This window comes from Schistocerca gregaria, chromosome 9 (genome assembly GCF_023897955.1).
Source record: "Schistocerca gregaria isolate iqSchGreg1 chromosome 9, iqSchGreg1.2, whole genome shotgun sequence".
In the NCBI taxonomy this organism is placed as follows: Eukaryota; Metazoa; Arthropoda; class Insecta; order Orthoptera; family Acrididae; genus Schistocerca; species Schistocerca gregaria.
In genome coordinates, this window is record NC_064928.1 from 142,811,581 (window position 1) to 142,833,653 (window position 22,073).

General features: G+C 39.4%; 1 protein-coding gene across 9 annotated transcripts in view; it reads right to left on the reverse strand.

Annotated features, from left to right (window-relative positions):
- Positions 1-22,073, reverse strand: part of LOC126292084 (protein sprint) — a 438,713-nt gene that overhangs the window by 21,115 nt on the left and 395,525 nt on the right. For 6 of the 9 annotated variants that reach the window (XM_049985895.1, XM_049985896.1, XM_049985894.1 and 3 more), the window contains 3 exons: positions 20,596-20,788; positions 12,124-12,309; positions 1,706-1,968 (listed from right to left, as the gene is read on the reverse strand). In XM_049985895.1, the coding sequence (XP_049841852.1) occupies positions 1,706-1,968; positions 12,124-12,309; positions 20,596-20,788 (642 nt within the window). The remainder of the gene's footprint in view (positions 1-1,705; positions 1,969-12,123; positions 12,310-20,595; positions 20,789-22,073) is intronic. The other 3 variants (XM_049985900.1, XM_049985901.1, XM_049985898.1) reach the window with 1 other exon arrangement.

Here is a 22,073-nt window from a genome sequence, read left to right on the forward strand (position 1 = left end):
ATTTACAAACTGATGACACTGTCAGTTTAAACAGTTCATGCTGAAATACTTTATTTAATGAAATATTCAGAATTTACAACTACTGAAACCACACTCACATGAAAATTTGACCGCACTGCCATAGTTGGTGTCACAAACTATGCCACATATGCTCCGACAGCCAACGAGTGTTGAGTATACACTGAGCGTTCTGCTGTAGCTACTGTGACCATTAAACGTGTTTGTAGTGAGCTGCTTAATGAATTTCAATTTCACTTGTTGCGAGTTGTCTTCACCGATTTTGGTAGCAATTGATAAATTATGCATAAGTAAGCGAAAGACATAATTTGCACAATATGCACTTTCTTCAAGCGAAAAGCGCACGCACGCACATACCACAACTGTCGCTCGGAATTGTCAACAGTTCAACCCCCTTCCGTGTCTTGAGATGCATTAACTGCCATCGTTCGTTGGTGGATCGGACTACAATTCTTTGTTTTACAGTTGACATGCCTTATTTGAGGCCACCATTATTTCTTGCTTTTTCTGAAAACTGTAAAATTACAAAATTTTACCTACTCAAAACTATTGAATCCAGTGTCATCTCGATTTTGATGTTCCAGGAAAGGTAAATTTTATTTCAGTAACATGCAAGTTATTGAAATATTATGAGTAGAAAATCTGGGTTCTTAAACTCTTTTGCAGTGAACACATGGTGTGTCATGGGGCGATCACTCTGTTTTTAAAATAACTGAAAAGCCACGGTCGTTTCAATCGTTTATTAGATGACCGGTTTCTGCACTCTAAAGGTGCCATCATCAGATCAGTGAAGGTATAACATAACAGGTTTGAGGGAGGGCTTACACGAGTTAACTATATACATTACAATTATAACAGAACCAAATACCTGAAATGTGGATTAACATTTATAAAACCATATGGACATAATGGCATATGAGGCACACCATCTGATAAACTCATTGTCACAACCAATAAAAAATAATAATAAACTGCTCTCATGGTCGTTCTTTCCATAAAATATAAAACTGAAGTCACCAGATAAAACTACCACTGCTCGCCTAACACCGGTCGGCATCGCCACTGCCCTATTCCGTGCAGGCTTACCTGCTGTGGTTCTAGTGGTTCACAACCAGACACCAGATAGCGTTGTCCAAGCAGAGCATACACAGTCCCATGGTATAACCACTCATTACTACTAAAACACAACTTTACTATAACTGCTTGTCACATACCCATGCAAAGCCCACATTTACGCATACATTTCCTGTACATACTACAATCACTATACGGTACGTCAATTACAAAGTAAAAGCATCTGAGGCACAGACATTATCCATTAGCACCTTACGAAACTACATATTATAATTTACCTTTATTCATATAAGGACATCAGGAATAGGCACACAGAAAGCTGTTCATAACACGACTTAGGTACAATGCGACGCGCGATAAACTCTTTTCTTAAACTCTTGTTTAGCTCTGCTAAATCCAAGGAGTAAACGTGCATGCTCAAAATTTAACAGTAGAACCTGCTATATGCACTATTTTAGAACATGTAACCAACTTTTCGTCAAAAGAACTTTACTGTCTAATATGTGCATACATTCTCTACTTGTCCTGTCTTTCATATTACTACTGAAAAATTAAAATCTGCATATAATAGATATCGATGTGTCCTCAGTGACACGCGTTTAGTTTAACTTACAGAGCAGGGGCTCCGTTCCCAGGACCGGCTGAGGTGGTGTGACACTGGTGACGTCCTGAGGCGTTGGCGCAATGCTGCCCCCGTTTTCTTTGCGGTCTGAGGTGTGCATGTTTGTTCCATTGCTGTTGCTGTTGCTGTTGCCATTTCCCTGACCCGTTGCCACCGTCGGACCCAGTAGACATTCCCAGCGAGAGCTGTCCCACGGCTCGGAGAACTCCGTCAGTGTATCCTCATCTTGCTGGTGTGACGATCTGCTGCGCTCACTAGATGCAAAACCGAGAGGTACTCAGATCCAAACACATAGTGGCAGTCGCTCACTCAGAGTGATCTGGCAGATATAAGCTTCCTTTATTACGTGCAAGCATGCAACACCCATTTTGTAAACAATTGAAATAGAATAAAATCAGAAGTTGGATTTGTCATTTGTAGTGAGACGAAGACATTTGGCCGTAGCACCTGGCAAAGCGAACCGGAGACCTGACAGGGGTGGACAGCACCGTAGTGTTTACAGCTGAGAAACAGGGGAGGAGGCAGTATCGGCATCCCTCTGATATCCTTTATAACGAGGCTACAAGTGTGATTCTCGAGTATAGTAGATGGCAATACAGTTGTAATCGAGCTTACAAGAAAATACACCTTCTGCCCTTTAAATATTTTGTAGCTCTGGTATTGCAGCACGTTTTGTCAATGTGTATTCATTGGTTTATTTCAACATTTGGAGACCCATAATTTTTATGCACAGCACAGTTATACAACATTGAGCAACACTTTATGTTTGACAGTACTAATCACACAGTATAATGGTGATGTCATTTATTAACAGTGTAATGTGTAAAAATTCATATCTTGTTTCACAAAACCACAGGCCATGTTAATTCCGGTGCTCCATTTTTATTAGTAAAACTCTGAACTAGTAGGCTTTTTCTGAAACTGTGTCATCTCGTTCACACATGCGACGACTCCTTTACACTGACACCTCACAAAGTGAAATGCCACAGCAGAAAAATTTTTAATCGCGTAGCCTCGCAAGTCCAGTTATGTGCAACGAAACTTCCAATTTTCGCACAAAACTGGCAGTGGCTATTACTCACACAGTTCATCTCAGCACATCAATTTCTGTCTAATAATACAGTTATCCATTATCATCAATGGGATACTTAAGAGGTGCGATTGGAAGGTTTTAAGAATGGATCCACGACTGCTTACTGGTTTGGTGGGCAGGTATGCAGAGGGTGGGGAGTGAGTCATTGCCTTGTCCTTGAATGCCCTCTGACAGGAAACTGCGTTGCCTTTATTCAGTTCATTGTGGCGACTGGTTGAGTGGAGGTCTGTTAGGGCTTGTTGCCGGATTCTGTATGCGTGAAAATGGACTAAAAACGAAGCAACGAGTTTCTGTGAAATTTTGTTTCAAAACTGGAAAATCAGATTCTGAGGCTTACGAACTATTAAAAACAGCTTTTGGAGGTAATTGTTTGAGCCAGTAAATGTTTTTGTCTGGTTCAGCAGATTTAAAAATGGCTGCAAATCATTTGAATATGAACCAGGGTCCAGCCCTCCTTCCACCTCAAAAACAAATGAAAATGTTTTGAAAGTTCGTGACTTAGTGCACTCTGATTGTAGACTTACAATAGGAGATAGCTGACGAACTTAATTTAAGTTTCTATGCAGTTCAGTCAATTTTAACTGAAGATCTGAACATAAGTCGAATGTTTGCAAAATTCATTCCAAAAGTATTGTCAAGTGACCAGAGACAATAGCGACTTGAAGTGTGCAAAGAACTGATTAATGGGACTGAAGGTGACCCAGATTTGTTAAATAGGGTAATCCTGAAACCAAAGTGCAGTCTTTGTAGGGGAAGACCGAAAAATAGTCAAAGATGAAGACAATGCTGGTGATTTTTTTCCATTCTACCGGTATTGCGCATCATGAATCTACACCGGGAAGACAGACAATTAACCAGGAATATTACAAATTTTTCCTGAAGTGTGTTATGGAGAGCGTCCTTAACACACTTCAGGAAAAAAATTTCTAGGAATGTTTCCAAAAGTGGGAACACTGTTGGAGCCGGTGTGTTCAGTCAGAAGGGGACTATTTTGAAGGGGAAGCATCACAGTAGAATGTTCCATTCTTAAACCTTTCTAACCATGCCTCGTATGAACTCAATTTTTGCTTCTTCTCCTCCACTGACATAAATCTTTTTATCCCATTCCACACACCACTGTGTCCTTTCTGCCATTAACATTTTGCTTACGTGTTGCATCATGTTTTGTGCTTGTGCGATTATTCCTTTCTTTTTTTCAACATTTAATAAATTCAGTGATGTCAGCAACAAAATGTGGCAACTATCCAAAAAGGCATTTGCTACGATTACTTTCTGGGCTTGGGCATTCTACTCTGAACTGGACTGCAGCCATACCTGCTAACATGACCATGTTGCTTCCCTCCACGGCCAGGTCCATGGTTCACTTCTTTGGGTAACACTTCCAGGTTTCTAATACACAACTTCACAATATCTACAAGAGAGACATGCGTAATTCATTAAATGGAATTATTCTCCTGATTTTCATTAGGGCCTAAATAATTTATAACATGGTGTAGTTGTGGAATATAACTCCACAGAGGCAATAGTGTTAAAACAAGGCAAACATAGTGTACACATGAGCCATCCGTGTATTTCAAATCCTAGAATTCACTAAATATGACAACTGTGACAGTTGATAAGAGACTTTCAGTAATATACAATGGAGAAACTAACTAATCGATGTCACTACAAGTGGAGCATATTCCTCTGTGCCAAGAACTGTTACTGGTATAGCGTACCTGGACCTGTTGCAACAATGGCTTATCCCACAGTTACACGAAGGCTGTGATGACTTCATTTTGAGTCACGATAATGGTCCCACATTATTTTCATTCACACATCTGCAATATTTTTGTTTTAGGCTTTTCCAGACAGTGGTGGAATGCACTGCATATGCAGCTCCATTATTCATTGTGTAGGGGGAAAAATTATATACCAAGCAGCTACCAATATTTATTTATTTTCAAGTCTGTTGGGATATTGAGGATCCATTTCAAAGCAACAATTTGTTTCACAGTCCTAATAATAAAGTCCATCAATGGTCTTTTACAGCATTTTTAATTTGTCAATGTACAGTCTGAAGCCACAGCTTCACCATCAAAACTTCAACACATATATAAGAACATTTAATGTGGTATCAACAACCCAAAAGCAAGAAACTGCTAATTTTGTTGAATTTATTTATACAGGTTAAACAATAACTTCACCGACAAACTTACAGAAGTTGTTCAGGAATACCCTCTGAGTATTTTGGTATAAGGGACCCATAGAAAATAAATGACTAGTAGAGGTATATGGTATCCTCTGCCACACACCATAAGGTGGATTGCAGAATTCTGATGTAGATGCACGTGTAGATGTAGACATGGTCTCCAGTGGTTTCTCAAAGAGTTATTGCTTTTCAATTGGTTTCTTACCCAAATTAGCTCTGTATCTGTACTGCACAGTAAACAATGCACAATATTGCAAAAGTTGACAGTATGTTCTGTACGGCTTGCCTGCGGGGCATGTGAAGAGCCCTGTTTGTGACACTCTGACAATACTCGCATGGACCTTGTTGTCGGATTACCGCAGTCACACGAGTAGTTCGCCAAACTAACGAAATTTTCAAGCCTGTAAGACAGTCGATTGTGCATCACTGTATGCCCTGCTGTAATCATGGTGGTTGAAATTTTGAACAGTATCTGTAAGGAAACAGTTCTTGTATAACATTGAATACATGTCTATGAGACATGAAGTGCATGTATTCAACTAACCATCAGCATAGGGAAAAGGTTTTTCCTATTTCTTTCTTTTTTCCTAGAGAGCAATTACTAAAAGACACTTGCCTTTGCAATTACTTGCACTTCACCTGCTGCACTCACATACTCAATTTTTTTTAATAAACTGGTTATCAGTACTTTACATTCTTGCTGTCATCCTGGATGTGCTTCGATTAACGTGTGTCAGTTTCAAGGGAGCACGTAATCTGACATGGCATCATTAAAATTTTACATTAATGAGATGAATTGCAGCTTTGAAGATGGAGTATAATACTCAGAAAGTGTTGGCAAATAAATAAACACTCGCAGCTGTTTGGTGAGTAATCTTTTTCATTATACAATGCATCGTGTATTTCTTTTCGTGTCAATTTTGCACGTCAAGTTAAGCTTCCAATGACTTTCATGTTCAATGTTATTGATAGCAATCATCTGCAGGTCATGTGATGCTTCACTTAGTTGATACAAGGTGACGGAACTTTGTTATGCTACCTGAAATTATGTTGACATGTAGGATAGCAAAACATTAGTAGTGATCCGAGTCCATTAAGTGATGGATAACAACACAGTTTATTTCTCTGTAGCCTTCTGGCATCGAATCCTATACACCAATCCTATACACCACTAAGCGTATAGTCGCTGTCCCGCTTAAAATTTTGCACATTTTGATCATGACAGCTTCTTTGACAACAGAATCCTAGTAGGCAGATGCATGGGATGAGATTTTTGTTTCATCAAGCATAATCATGTCTGTTTCATCAAATGTAAAACGAAAAGGATAGCATGCTAATGATCAGTAGAGGAGTCATCAAGTGGCAGACAAGTTTCCTGAAAAAGACAGCTAGATATTTTTTCTCCATAGCTATCACATTAAGTACTTCAAACACTGGACATGCAGGTTGGAATATCAACAATACTAGGAAAAGCACAGATTGCTATTCACCATAAAGATGACCCACTGAGTTGCAGGCAGAAATACTGAAAAGAAGATTGTTACACATTACAGATTTCGGCCAAAGCCTTCTTCAGCAAAAGCAAAAGCAAAAACAAAAACACACACACACACACACACACACACACACACACACACACACACACAAGCAAGCACATTCCATACACAAGACAGCTGTCACCGGGAGCTCTGACCGGAATCTGGAATTCTCGTCATAGATGCTGGCAATAGCAGTCATGCGTATGATATATGCTTGCTCAAGTGAATGTGTGAGTGCTTTTTTTTTTTTTTTTTACTGAAGAAGGCTTTGGCTGAAAGCTATAAAGCTTAACAGTCTTTTTGGTGTACCTGCTGCAACTAAATTCAATGAGTCATCTTCATGGTGAGTAGCACTCTATCATTTTCCTAAGATTAAGTACTCCATTAACATACTTATCCCACACATCTATTTACTGGGTTTTTTCCATCATCAAAGAAACTGTTCAGATCAAACTGTGCAATACCAATTTTAATCAGGAAACTAGCTATACTTTTAGTGGTGCATGCAAATGGGTGCCTGATGCAGAAAGGCTATAGAAAAACCAGGCTGAGCTATCCAGCACGTAACAGAATCAGCATTGCTAAATGTTACTCCATCATAGACACTGACACAAGCTCTGGTAGCACATGGCTTTAAAATGTCTCCAAGTGGCCAATTAATTAAAATACCAACTGGTATTTATAGATAACTCCTGATGAGAGATGAAGCCATGAAAGCTCGAGTTTACATACAAATCTCACACAGATAAAATCTACGGAGCATTGACTCAAGCATGGCACTGCATAAAACTACAAAGTCACATCCACAACACTTCGTTGGGCCTATCCACAACACTTCGTTGTGCCTGCTTCCCATGACAATTCTACTCTTCTCAGTAATCTCTGTGTTACATAAAATATCATTTTGTCTTTGTGACTTTAATGCCACATGGTATGAAACGGATTAGAAATGCGTCCACAGATAACAGCTGTGACATGTGGAGCCGCATAGGCCAACAGTTAGAATGCCATACTCATGTTTGTCTCATAACAAGAGCAGCAGCAACAATGAACACTTTACATTGAGTTTAAAATTTGGAGATAATCTCCTCTGGCTTGGGTCTGCCTTTTGGCAGTGTGTCTTGCTGTCATACAAATACATTCCGATATGGTAATGGTATTTATAAGGAAGTAATTCCACTGATAGGATGGTGTCATTTGCGGGTGTAAACAGTGGCAATTGCAATTTCAGAAGTAAAAGCTACAAAGCTACTACAAATGGTGTTCTGAATATCGTATGGTAATATTTTACTTGTCTACCAAAGTACACACTAGGAAAAATACAAAACATTTTAACAGAAAAGTTTATTTGAAACTTTATATGCTAGTTGACATGTATCATGCTGCACTCTCGCTTCTGTCATTCTAATATTTTTTTGTCTTAAAACAAAGATGATGTGACTTACCAAACAAAAGCGCTGGCAGGTCGATAGACACACAAACAAACACAAACATACACACAAAATTCAAGCTTTCGCAACCAACGTTTGCTTCATCAGGAAAGAGGGAAGGAGAGGGAAAGACTAAAGGATGTGGGTTTTAAGGGAGAGAGTAAGGAGTCATTCCAATCCCAGGAGCAGAAAGACTTACCTTAGGGGGAAAAAAGGACAGGTACACACACACACACACACACACACACACACACACACACACACACACACACACACACCATCCGCACATACACAGACACAAGCAGACATTTGTACAAAAGTGAAAGCTTGAATTTTGTGTGTATGTTTGTGTGTCTATCGACCTGCCAGTGCTTTTGTTTAGTAAGTCACATCATCTTTGTTTTTAGATATGTTTTTTCCACGTGGAATGTTTCCCTCTATTATATTCATAATATTTTTTTGTTGTTTACACATGGAAAGAATGTAAAAAACATGCAGTGATAAAATCTTCTGAAAGAATTTTACTAGCAATGCACCTGCACATATCAACAATTTTATCAGCAGTGTCCAGTGGCATTTGAACGAGCAGAAATATACCATCACCACCAACGACCTTTTTTTAATGTTACAGAGGGCTTAGGAAGTCTGTGAGGATAGGGGGCATAGATTAAAAGGTAATCCAAGGAGCAGCCTTATGTGTGTTCCTGTACATTAACACTAGCAATACCAATGGGCGCGAGGGCTACTTTATGTCCACCTTTCGTAAATATTGTGATCTAGTAGTCTACTTTGTATTTTGAAATTTTGGGGGAAAATGTTTATTGTTTTTAATGAACTCTCCTAGCACAGTCTATAATTATTTTAAGTTCTTTCAGTTACACATAATTCAAAATTTTTAGTGTAGTTGACATTGTCATACGGTCTCATCCGTTCATAATAGATGTAACTTTTCATGAGGCAAAACTCATTCACTAAAAAACAGCACTAAAAGATATTTTCAGGTTCTGGTTACTTCTCACACATCAATATCTCTTTAAAGAGTATGTTCCTAACAAAAGTCAACAACAGTATACAAAAACTTATTTTTTTAAAATTTATGGTGATTATAAAGATAAATAACAGCCTACCCCCTTTTAGTAGTTATGTTGTTAAAAATGTGCCGATACTGCGGAAGACAGTGTTTAAAGATATTTTCAGGTTTTGGATCCTACTTGAATGTCAGTATATCTTAAAAAATATGTTGGTAATAAAACTTAACAACTACTTGTTTTACATAAAGTACCCTCTTGTTGGTAGTACATGTTGTTGAAAATCCTTCCGTAGGTGGTATATGTTATTGAAAATGTGTTGGTATTACTAGAGTTAAGATCAATGCTATACTTTGTGGCTGTGCAGCATAGCTTTTGCAGCAGGTGTTTTATCAGTAATATACTTTTCAGTGTGGGACTGTCTCACAGTTTAAAATAAAACCTCACATCTAGGATAGAGTTACAGGCAACCTTGATCATGACAATCACACTCTCAAAAGAATTTTACTGAATTGAATATTACATTAGTGGGTCGGTTCAGACTCAATCTGTAGGTTTTGTTTCACTTCCCTTGTAAGTTAAGATGATAACTGACCTTCAAAGTGTAGATGGGTCATGCATTTTGAATGTTACACCATCCTGACTGATTAATTTTTCCATCATACATGTCTCTTATAGCACTGTGGACTTGACTCCATCCACACATCATCATCCATTCCTGCCAAAACAGTGAGCACTACTTTGAGATTAAAGCATTAGTGGGAGCGAAGAATTTGATTGCGAGCAGCTTAGAAATGTCGTAACTCAGAGAATTAATCTCCTGGAAGAGGCAAAGTAATATGGACACTGAACTACAATTTTTTTTTAAAAATGTATGAAGGAATATCAAACCTGTGAAATTCTGAAAAGGCAAAAGAAGATGAAAGCCTTAAAGAGCTATGAGGATGTAAATCAAGACAAAAGCTATATGGACGGGCCTTAATATGACATATTTGGAAGACAAAGAAATATTTTAAGGATGGTGGATGAACATCAACAAAAGGAAAACGAGGATAATGGAATGTAGTCTAAATAAGTCGGGTGATGCCGAGGGAATTAGATTATAAAATGAGACACTTAAAGTAGAAAAGGAGTTTTGCTATTTGGGGAGCAAAATAACTGATGATGGTCGAAGTAAAGAGGATACAAAAGGTAGACTGGCAATGGCAAGGAAAGCATTTCTGAAGAAGAGAAATTTGTTAACATCGAGTATAGATTTAAGTGTCAGGAAGTCATTTCTGAAAGTATTTGCATGAAATGTAGCCACCTATGGAAGTGAAACATGGACGAGAAGAGAATAGAAGCTTTCGAAATGTGGTGCTATAGAAAAATGCTGAAGATTAGATGGTAGATCACATAACTAATGAGGAGGTATTGAAGAGAATTGGGGAGAAGAGGAGTTTGTGGCACAACTTGACAAGAAGAAGGAACCGTTTGGTAGGACATGTTCTGAGGCATCAAGGGATCACAAATTTAGCATTGGAGGGCAGCGTGGAGGGTAAAAATTGTAGAGGGAGACCAAGAGATGAATACACTAAACAGATTCAGAAGGATGTAGGTTGCAGTAGGTACTGGGAGATGAAGAAGCTTGCACAGGATAGAGTAGCATAGAGAGCTGCAGCAAACCAGTCTCAGGACTGAAGACCACAATAACAACAACATCAACAACAACAAGGATGTTGGCCAGATATGTATGAGATTAAAACAGAAGAAAAGTATGTAAGCGAATGACAAACAACTAGCCTAGGATGCATCTGTCTCACCTGATAAAGAAGAATAAGATACCTCGCAAACATAAGCATCGCCTGTCGGGAACACAGCAAGCTTTGTAATTAATGTACAGAGGCACATATTGTTTGATTTATTAGGACCAGTTTCGCTCATAAATGTTAGCGTCCTTAGAAATTTATTACCCTTGTGGCAACATGCTACAAGTTTTAAGCACTGTTCAGTGCAATTGCCAACATGAAGTGGTGTGTTTCAGACCCAATTCCACCAATTCATGTTGTCGATGCTACAGAGTGGTGGTGTAAACATATAATATGTTGCTATGAATATTTTAGGATGCTCACATCTGATGTGCAAAACTGGCCAAAATGAATCAAATATTGTGTGTCCTTTAGCTGTTACATTATATTAAGAAAAAGATACTTCTTGCTATACGAACACTTACAAAACATTGCTGAAGACAGGAAAGTAACAGAAACTATCTAACATGGGTAAGGAACATCAAAGACCTAATATTATGCTGAAACTGGCATAAAATGTGGTAAGAAGGAGCACGAGTCCAGTACCTAGTTAGGAGAAAATGCCAAGTTTTGAAAATCTCGACTACATCAAAGTGATACATCATTTCTTAGTGAAACATGGACAATAAGCAGTTTAGACAAGAAGGGAATAGATGATTTTGAAATGTGATGCTACAGGACAATACTGAAAATTAGATGGGTAGATGAGATAATTATTGAAACCCTGATTGAATCATGAATAACATAAATTTATTGCACAACTTGACTTAAAAAAAAAAGGACCAGTTGACAGGACATATTGTGAGTAATCTGGGGAAATCATCAATTTGAATACAGGGGAGCGGGTAAAATTGTAGAGGGAGACCTTGGCTCGACCGTAGCAAGCGAATTCAAATGAATGTAGGTTGCAGTAGTTATTTAGAGATGAAGAGGCTAGAATGGGACAGACTAGGATGGAAAACTATGTCCAACCAGTCTTCAGACCAAAGAGCATAACAACAAATTGTATCTTCCAAGTGTCTACTCAAGTGTTATTTTAGAGTGTATCATTTCTCAGTGTTGGTGTAAATTAAGATTCTCACTGTGAGGAAATGTTACAGATACTTAAACTACAATATAATGCTGCATGCATACCATTTTCATTACAAAAAGTTAGTGATTTGTCTTACAGTGCTGCCCAACTTCACCAGAAGACTGTGACATACACCTCTACTGAAATTAAATACAGCGTGCTCTTAGTATTTAATACCAATGCCAGACAAGTGCATCTACAAGAAAAACATTACAAATGTGTCAACGGTCAGGCACCGGTGTCGATTAGAAGCTCAAGTACGTAACTCACATTTCCCTGTCGGGGGTGTGTGAACGGTGGCCGTTCTCGACATTGTCATACGACGAGACCCTGGAGCAGGTTCCGTCCGCGAGGGTGCCCCCTCGAGGGCCACCGGCAGGAGGTGGGGAACCCGAGGGGGGTGCGGAGCCTCCGGGAGTTGACAGCGGGTCCGGGGACAGCCGCAGGCTGGGGAACCTGCGTCCAACCCAACGGCCGTCTCTCACTCCGAGCGCTCGTTCTGGGCGCTTCTCTTACTTCTATTTCTCATCTTCACACAACTCAAAACACGATTCAGAATGTCCTTACAGTGATACCTCCTTGAAGCCTTCTGGTTTTGGTAATTATGTAGAAATCTGTTCTAAAAACTATCACATAACATTTTGTCTCCTATGGCATGAGATATCTTAAGATGCTACAGAGGTATTTGTTTGAATCCTCTGATGGTTACTACTCTAAATGCAGCTGTTCTCACTTTAGAGTACAGGGTAATTCAAAATTAGTATCACGATTCCAAATGGCTGTAACTATTTAAAGCATAGTGATAAATCGATAAGAATTACAGAGAATGTAAAAGAAAGTTCACTTTCTTTACATTTTTAACAAGAGTTCTGTGAATCCTGTTGGTCATACAGACAACCTAATCTAGGCCATAAATTATGAAGTATGTACAATCACTGACACAAAGCCAGTAGTGATGCAAATTTTGAATTCCAAAATTGGTCTTGACGAAGGGGGCCCATAATTGAGGTCTCTGACATAATCTCATAAAAGAAAACCCACAGGAGTTGGGTACGGAAAGTCAGGAGTCCACAAGCGGAACACAGTATCATTACGCCCAGTACAATCTGACAGTTCTGAAGATGTCAACTTAAAATTGTGCTGGTCAAACTTTTGAACTTTCTTTTACATTCTCTGTCATTTTTATTAATTATGCATTTAATAGTTATAGCCATTTGTAATTGTTATATTGGTACTGAATTGCCCTTTATTCATTTTTCAAAACAACAAATTGACGAATTTAAATACTTGATGGTGACAGATCACATGGAAGGAGACAAAACATCAGGCAGTAAATTACGTTCAAAACCGGACAGTCATCACTGAGGAAATAAGCAATGGCCAAGAAAAGCTTCATAGTGTATGCAAGAATAAAAAGTAAGTCTTTGACAACAAGGCACCTCAGCATCTCTAAGAACCATTCTCCCCCTTCCCCTAATGACTCCACACTGCGAGAGAGAAACTTGACATATAGAAACTGTGCTCTCGGCTACCTCTTTGATGATTACTACTTTCCTCTGACTGAAGAATATGCCCAGCTTTTCACTTAGATACAAACAATCGAAATAAAAAAATGGGACACTCACATTATGTGTGTTCTCTTCATAACTAGTCACTTACAAGGAAGAAATAGCTTACAACTTAAACATCCCAGAACTTGAGTTGACTACTCCTAAATGGTTAAAATCATTTCCCTGCTATGGAATTGGATATGAGAAAGAGACAGGCACTAACCTGCTACAGCCTCTTTAAGTTGGTTTGCAAAGCGCTGTTGGACAGCTCAAAAGGAGAAGTACTGTCCACACAATGACAGAATCTTTATCCAAGTCCAACAACGGCGTACATTCTTACCAGATCAAGAGTGTCTACGTCAGAACAGCATCAAATCATTCTGTGAAAACAGTTCCATTTCTTCTAAATAGGACTGGTAATAATGACTACTACTTACTACTCCTGCGTGAGTATACCCAACAGATTTCTCATCTTCATAATAGCCTCACAACACCTCGTTTATTTACTGTTACACAGATTTTGGGCCTTTGATCCATATGCTCTGGGATTTGTGGCATCTCACCAATCTCACCATCCCTACCCCTTCTACTACTTATTTTACTTTTTAAACTTGTGTAAGTTTTTATCACTGCAGATTTGATTTTCATTAAGCAGCAAAATGTATCCCTCGTTTAAGGAAACTGCGCAGATAATACACACACACACACACACACACACACACACACACACACACACACACACAGCTATTAGTGTCTAAGAGCTCCTGCTATCGGAGTAGTTAATCTTCACAGGAGGCTTTTCAGTAACTTCTCAGGCACTCAAAGAAGAATTTGGTTCCATTTTTAATGAGGCACTGTGAAGAGTCCTCAATAGACACAGAGGTTTATATACGAGTCTGAGAAGTCCAAACCAGCAAATTTGCCTCACTTATGTCAAACCACAATGCACGATCCTCACTTTGCGGACAAAGCGTTACAAGAGTGGACTTCATAAAGTAAGTTACACTTTATTACGGCAGGCCAAGTAACTTTAATTGAATTCTGCACAACACTTCAAAGTGACACAGACACATTATATACTTTTCAGCACAGTCATCAAGTCTCTGTATATAACAGTTGGAATGTTCTAAGAATCGTTCAATTCCTCAACAATACAAATCCACTCCTTGGTGATGATGCCATTTGAGAACTACTGTCTAACCATCAACATCATCGTCATCAGAAAATCTCTTTCCCCCAACTGTTCTTAAAGCTTGCCAAAACACTAGAAATTTCACAGTACAAGATCTGGACTCTATGACACATGCTTCCAAAACTCCCATTAAAACATTGAAAGCTAATGTTGTCCATGCCATGTACTGTTGTACAAGAGAACAATGGCCTTGCTTAGTTTTCCACACCTCTCATTCTTTATAGCCTCTGCGTACAGGTGACAGGGATCATGGAACCCGGCACGAGCACAATTTCCGATACTGCCGTCGGTCTCGAATGATGGAATAGCAGTGCCTATTGAGGGATGCACCTACTAAGCAATGTCTCCAACAGTCACTCTGCAATTCCTGCAAATCAGTTTCTCGATTGGCCGGACACTGCCGTCTGTAATATACGTCAATGGCCTTCCTTCCATGTAGGCATCCCACATGTCTGTTCAGCCTCTGACAAGTTATTGGCATCATTTCACTGTGGCTGGACTCAACATTGCATTTGGTCCATGTTGTTGTTGTTGTTGTGGTCTTCAGTCCTGAGACTGGTTTGATGCAGCTCTCCATGCTACTCCATCCTGTGCCAGCTTCTTCATCTCCCAGAACCCACTTCAACCCACATCCTTCTGAATCTGCTTAGTGTAGTCATCTCTTGGTCTCCCTCTACGATTTTTACCCTCCACGCTGACCTCCAATACTAAACTGGTGATCCCTTGATGCCTCAGAACATGTCCTGCCAACCGATCCCTTCTTCTAGTCAAGTTGTGCCACAAACTTCTCTTCTCCCCAATCCTATTCAATACTTCCTCATTAGTTATGTGGTCTACCCATCTAATCTTCAGCATTCTTCTGTAGCACCAAATTTCAAAAGCTTCTATTCTCTTCTTGCCCAAACTATTTATCGTCCATGTTTCACTTCCATACATGGCTACACTCCATACAAATACTTTCAGAAATGACTTCCTGACACTTAAATCTATACTCGATGTTAACAAATTTCTCTTCTTCAGAAATGCTTTCCTTGCCATTGCCAGTCTACATTTTATATCCTCCCTACTTTGACCATCACCAGTTATTTTGCTCCCCAAATAGCAAAACTCCTTTACTACGTTAAGCGTGTCATTTCCTAATCTAATTCCCTCAGCATAGCCTGATTTAATTTGACTACATTCCATTATCCTTGTTTTGCTTTTGTTGATGTTCATATATATTTGGTCCGTATACTGCCAGAATTTCACAGTGAATATGTGCGCCGTTCATATGTTTTGCCCCCCCCCCCCCCCCCCCCCAAGTATCATACTGTTGTATGTCTGGTACTGCAGCGCCGCAGAATTTGAATCCGCGCCAGATGTCATGGACGTCAAAGACCCATAGAGGTCTCTGTACCATCGCACCGTAAGCTGTGGTGGTGTGCGCCTCCTGGCCCGCATTTAGAGTGAGGGCACCACTGTGGAACACGTGGTTGCAGCGGCCAATAGCGATGTCCCCGATTTAGTACTGAAGCGCTTGCCTGTCGCTCAGCCTGCCAGTCTAACCTCGCGTACATCTCAGGACATATCGCCTCACATTAGACAGCGTATTGACTTTTGTGTCTTCTGTACAAGTGGACTTTGTTTTGTTTGGTTTTCGTGACTGTTGTCCGTTCTTGTTGTGTTGTAAGGTCCTTTGTTGGTCGTGTCAATCCTCTCGCATTGTGCTGTTCACGTGCCGGGCTGCTCCACGGGTCCCGCCGCATTTCCGTCACTACAACCCCGCAACTGTTCAGGTCGCAGTTACAACAGTATGTGTGTTTAACTCTGGAATATGCTTCCAGTTATACAATTTCAGTCACACAATGTGTGTTATCTGTAGAGCAGCAGAACTGTCTCTGGATGATACGTACTCTCTTCTGACAAAACTCTTGTCTTGTTGCACAATGGTTTTAGTATGGTACGATACATGTAGCTTACTTTCTTACATATTCTCTTAACTCTCAGAAAGAAAAGGGGACTCCAAATCAGTTGGTACAATGTGTGATGATGTCTAAAATATTTACATAAGGCACCTACATTAAAAATAAAACTCAAATGACTTTCCCTTCAGCCACAACACATGGAGGAAACACAATTTCTCACATCAACAAGTAGTACGTATACTCCCCCTCCCGAGTGCAACGGAATATCGCACAACTCATTTCGTAAAACCATCTCGCACTGCTAGGTGGGCTAATGATAATACTCTCTGCAGCACCCAGCCGAGTCAGACATTCACTCTAGCAATCAGTGACTTACGGCCAACAACACAGCTGAAAAACTAAAATACTATAACCTTTCACAGAATAGTTTAGTCACTGACATCTGTAGAAGAGCTGTAACAGAAATTAGTTACCAAACAAGTCTGACTACTGCCACACGTGGTAAACATAATTTTTTAATGACCATGACCACCACTACAGTCTCCAACTCTTAACATCACTAATAGTGGACCTGGGCACACACAACTACACAGAAACCTCTGCCTGAATATGAAAATTCTTGGGCCCTGGTCAAAACTTGTCAATTTTATTCATTGATTCGTAAGGTGGCCAACACACTGATTATGTATTCATGTTGTTCTTGCATTTAGCTACCATCAGGCACATATCCAGATATGACACACACAATGTATTCAGTGATGTGCATAGATTTTTTGGACACTAAGTTTACAAATCAGTGTTCTTCATCAACTTATGAGATATGCAACAAATAAATGATTACATATGCAAAAAATAAATGATTAAAGAAGTTTAAAAACCTTAAGCTGATACCAGAGATGCCTACTCGTCTTTGAGAGAATCTTTTGGCACAGGAAATCACTAGTTTTGACAGCAAATACAACAGAACGACAATCTGCTAATATTAAAACATTAAATGGACAATTTTAAGTTCTCTAATTCAACCCTGGGTTACTACCTATACATCCACACACTAAATTTTCACAACTTTCCTCTGACAGATACAAAAGAAAGAAGCAAATACTTGAAGAATGATTTGTTTGATTCCTAACTCCATTGCTTCTTTCTAAAGACTCCTGTCTCCTTTTATGACAGTTCAGATTTCTTTTCCAACTCAAAAATCAATACTTTCAGTTTTCATTTTCTCACATACATTTTGTAATTACTTATATCAGGTCAGCTTCCACACCTTTTCTACAAGAAGGAAGTGCTCTGACAGAACGTAATGATTCACACTTTAACAGTTAAATACTGTTCCTGTCATATTCAATTTTCATTCATGGCACAATCACCTCCAAAAAAAGTCCATGACCTTTCATTTTAGATGCATCTTATTCATATTTAACTTCACAACAATTTTGAACTGTGATTGTAACACAGCACTGTAAAATAAATTTGGATGTTTTATTCTTTTTTATCAAGTCATTTCAATAACGAGAAGTTTCTGAACTCAGCCTTGGTTAGCAGACATTTGTAACTTATTTGGTACAGATTAAAATTATCTACAATTACATTTAATAGTTGCAGTAACAGGAAATTTATCTGTAAAAATACTGTCTCGAGAATTCAAAACAATAATAGCTTTCAGAGTGACAAACATAAATGTAATATTGTCCTAGGGATTCTACTCATGCAGGTATAAAGCAGTCAAGAAATCATTTATCATTAGGAACAATTAACATGACTACAAAACTGTGTGCTTTATGGTGCTCAGCCAAGCTCTCAGTTCCACTTTTCTGCACGATATTTCAACAACCAAACCAGTCACCTTCTTCAAGTGAAGAGAACTGTGGTGATATGTGTACATGCTAACTGGACTCCAACTACACTAATGTATTGTTAGGGTTTTATCTTCATTTACGCTCTTGATACTTTTTCCATTTTCCAAATCTGCACTGTTGTTCCATGAAAGCCACATTCTCTCAGCACTTTTCAGCTCTTGGGACAAGATGGGCAGTGAGATCTTAATAAATTGAGTGCCTGACCCAAAATCTTATTTAAGTTGAAGCCACTGTACCAGTTTAGTATGTTTTCTGATTTCTTTCCTACATATTTAATTTTTGTCACTGGTGGAACACAGTACACAAACCTGATTTCTGGAGGACCAAAACATCTTTACCATTGCAAAGAAAATGTTTAAGCTTTGCTGACAGTAGCGACATACACTGGACAGCACATTTCCAAAGGAGTCTGTGGATACCGCCAGAGATTGGGCCAGCTACAGGCAGATAACAATTCTTGGGATCCCCCCCCTTCTGTTTCAACCCATTCCTCAGGCACTGTCTATTTTTACTGCAATACCAGCTCAGTTTTTCAGTCCGAGTACAGGTCAGTGGGTGCACTATTCGTATGAGTTGCAATTCTACATCTACATACATCCTCTGCAAGCCACTGTGAAGTGCATGGCAGAGTGTACTTGGCAAAATATCACACATTGGGTTACTTCCCATTCCAATCACATATGGAGTGTGGGGAAAAAAATGCTTATGTGGCTGTGTGCATGCTGTACTTAGTCTAATCTCATCTACATGCTCCTTACTGGAGCAATATGTAGAAGGGTGCATATTACCTCTAGATTCTCCACTTAACAAAGGCTCTTGAAATTTTGTAAGCAAGCTTTGCACAATGATTTGTGTGTATCTTAAAGAGACTGCCAGTACAGGTTTTTCAAAATTTCTGTGACACTCTGCTCCAAGTGAAACAAACATATGAACATTTGTGTCACCCTTCTTTACACAAGGGTTGCCCAGAAAGTAATGCACCACATTATCCCCCCCCCCCCCCCCCAGCCGAAAACAATCCTATGAATGTGAAATGTTACTTATGTATTATGTGAAGTCTCCTGAGAGAGTGCACCAAGTTTCCATCGTTACCGACAGATAGCATAGCTGCAGAACAGTTTGAAAACAGTGCCTGTTGGTGATGTGCATTACAAGCAATGTGCCATCACCGAATTTCTCACTGCAGAGAAAGAAACAGTGGAGAATATTAACAAACGCTTGTGCAAAGTCTACAGAGCACCCGCTGTCGACAAAAGTACAGTTAGTAGGTGGGCACGGAGGGTGAGGTCATCAGAGGGCAGTTCGGTGGAGCTCCATGATTTGCAGTGGTCGGGGAGGCCATCCATGGCTGTCACACCTGACATGTTGCAGCGAGCTGATTTTATCATTTGCGAGGACAGACACATTCGTGGAAGACATTTTGAGGAAGATAAGGAGATGATTCACACAGTGAAGCACCGGGTCTAGGATTGGTAATGGAGCATGACTTTCTGGGCAACCCTCGTATTATCTCCCAATAGACCCATCTGGTACAGGCACCAAACATTCGAGGAATTTTCTAAGACTGGATGCACAAGCATTTTGTGAGCAGTCACCTTAGTAGAATGACTGCATTTTCCCAGATCCTGCCACTGAAGATATGTTTGCCACTTGCCATACCTACAACTGATGATACGTTATCAGTCCATTTCAAATCCCTAAAACCTGTTCTGATACTTCGAGGCTCACCTCATCTGACAGCATTCGAGCTCTACGGACCAGAGTCTTCAGTGTGAAGGTTTTTGTGAAGGGTGGTTTCTATTTAAACAAGGCTTGCATCCAGCATTCAGTTTATCAAGATATAACCGGCTATCTCATCCACCAGAGCTGGCAAACTGAAAGAGTGTGCGTTTATAGAATAACAATGAAGGCTCTGGAAAAGAAATGACCACCTGAGGGCACAATGGATGCCGGGTGCCAAAATCAGCTCAAAATAGTGGCATGGCACCGCCAGTACTCACAGTGAGGTCCGACTACAGGCAATGAGTACAAGTAATGACACAGCTCACACCACGAGAAGGCGACAATTGCATTGGTCACTGCAATATCACGGACAAAAATGGAAACCACCCACAAGCCTAGTGAACACTACAAACCAAATTGTTAATCAATCACATGGAGAAAACATCAGATATTGCATGTTTAGGAAGTATAGCACAACACAAATAGAGTGCACCATATTAGGAGGGCCAACTCACCTCTGGATGATGAGGTCGTGGACGGTGCACGGTGTCACCGAACTGTCCTCCTCCAGAGTGTTCTCCTGCTGCTCCAGCGACGGAAACCTCCTCTCGCGATCGTCTCCGGTAATCGATGGCTCTTCGGTACACTCCTCGTCGTCGGCTTCGCTCTCACCCCCAGACAGACCTTCCTCTCCATCGTCATCGTTCACTGCAATGCAGGGGCAACATTCTGAACAGTAAGAGAGATTGTCTACTGCCATCATTCAGTATACAAATCACCAAAGTCTAATAGGTTAGTGACACATGTAATACTTCCCTCTCTTTGCTAATTACTTTCTTTAAATAATGAAATAACACTTGCTTTTTAGAGGGGATTAGATCAGATACAGTTTTTCTTCACAGATCTATACTGAGGAGGTAACAAAGGATGTAGAAAAAGTATAAAAAGATAATAAAATTGAAGAACAGAGGGGGGAGATAGAGAAATGCTAGTGTCCCTTCCACAGACCTCAATTGAAACAGTTTTCATGTGTGTGTGGAATATGTCAAAAAAATCTTAAAAACATATTTTCATTTAAGAGTTAGTAACAAACTTGTTACAAAACAACATAAATTTACAATAATGAAAGGTGCATACAATTATTCTTAGGATATTGTAATCACACACTGAAACAAAAAATAAGTTTATGGCACTTGTTCACACTGATTACATTACTGCACTCTAGGTGTGCAGAAGTCAAATTTTACCTAATAAATTATCTGACAATATTAATAATATGAACACATGAATCAGTTTTACTGACAAATACTGAAGTGGAAGGAGTTGGCCACCAATTACTGAACTTAGTTAGCTACTAAGCTTTTTATGGGTGCTAGCAAGTTACTCAAACTGTGTTTCCTGAATAATGGACACCTTTCTGGATTAAAGTAAATGAATTTACATCCCTATGAATGTTATTCTCATATCTAGTATTGACTCCAATAGCTCAGCTATTAGTCTGCTTCATTTATGACTCAAGTTCATTCAGGAATATTTTAAAGAGAATCAACATCAGGAAAACTGATGAATATATTGGTAAGACCTCTGAAGAAATTAAAATCTATTTGCTTTGAATGTGGTAAAAGGTTATATACATAAGTGAAAAACTAAATTACTTTGCACTACATCTCACAACTTTAACAAGGTTTGCTACTCCTGAGCATATTTGTGTTGTATCAAGCATCGCCATTACGTTGCCGTTTACTGCCTGCCTATCACAGTACGTCACTTAATTTTCATATATGAGGGTTATAACTTGAATAATGATAACTATTTACTTACAACTGATACAAAACAGACGCATATTTCAAAGTTTTACTGTCTTACAAAGTAGGCACCAGCATTGTATATACCCCATCACTAGTATGTGGAAGCTGCACGATACCTTTAGAAGTGCCAGCTGTGTTGACGGTTCGGATGGAGCATCTATTGCCCAACAAACCCCTTAGAAATT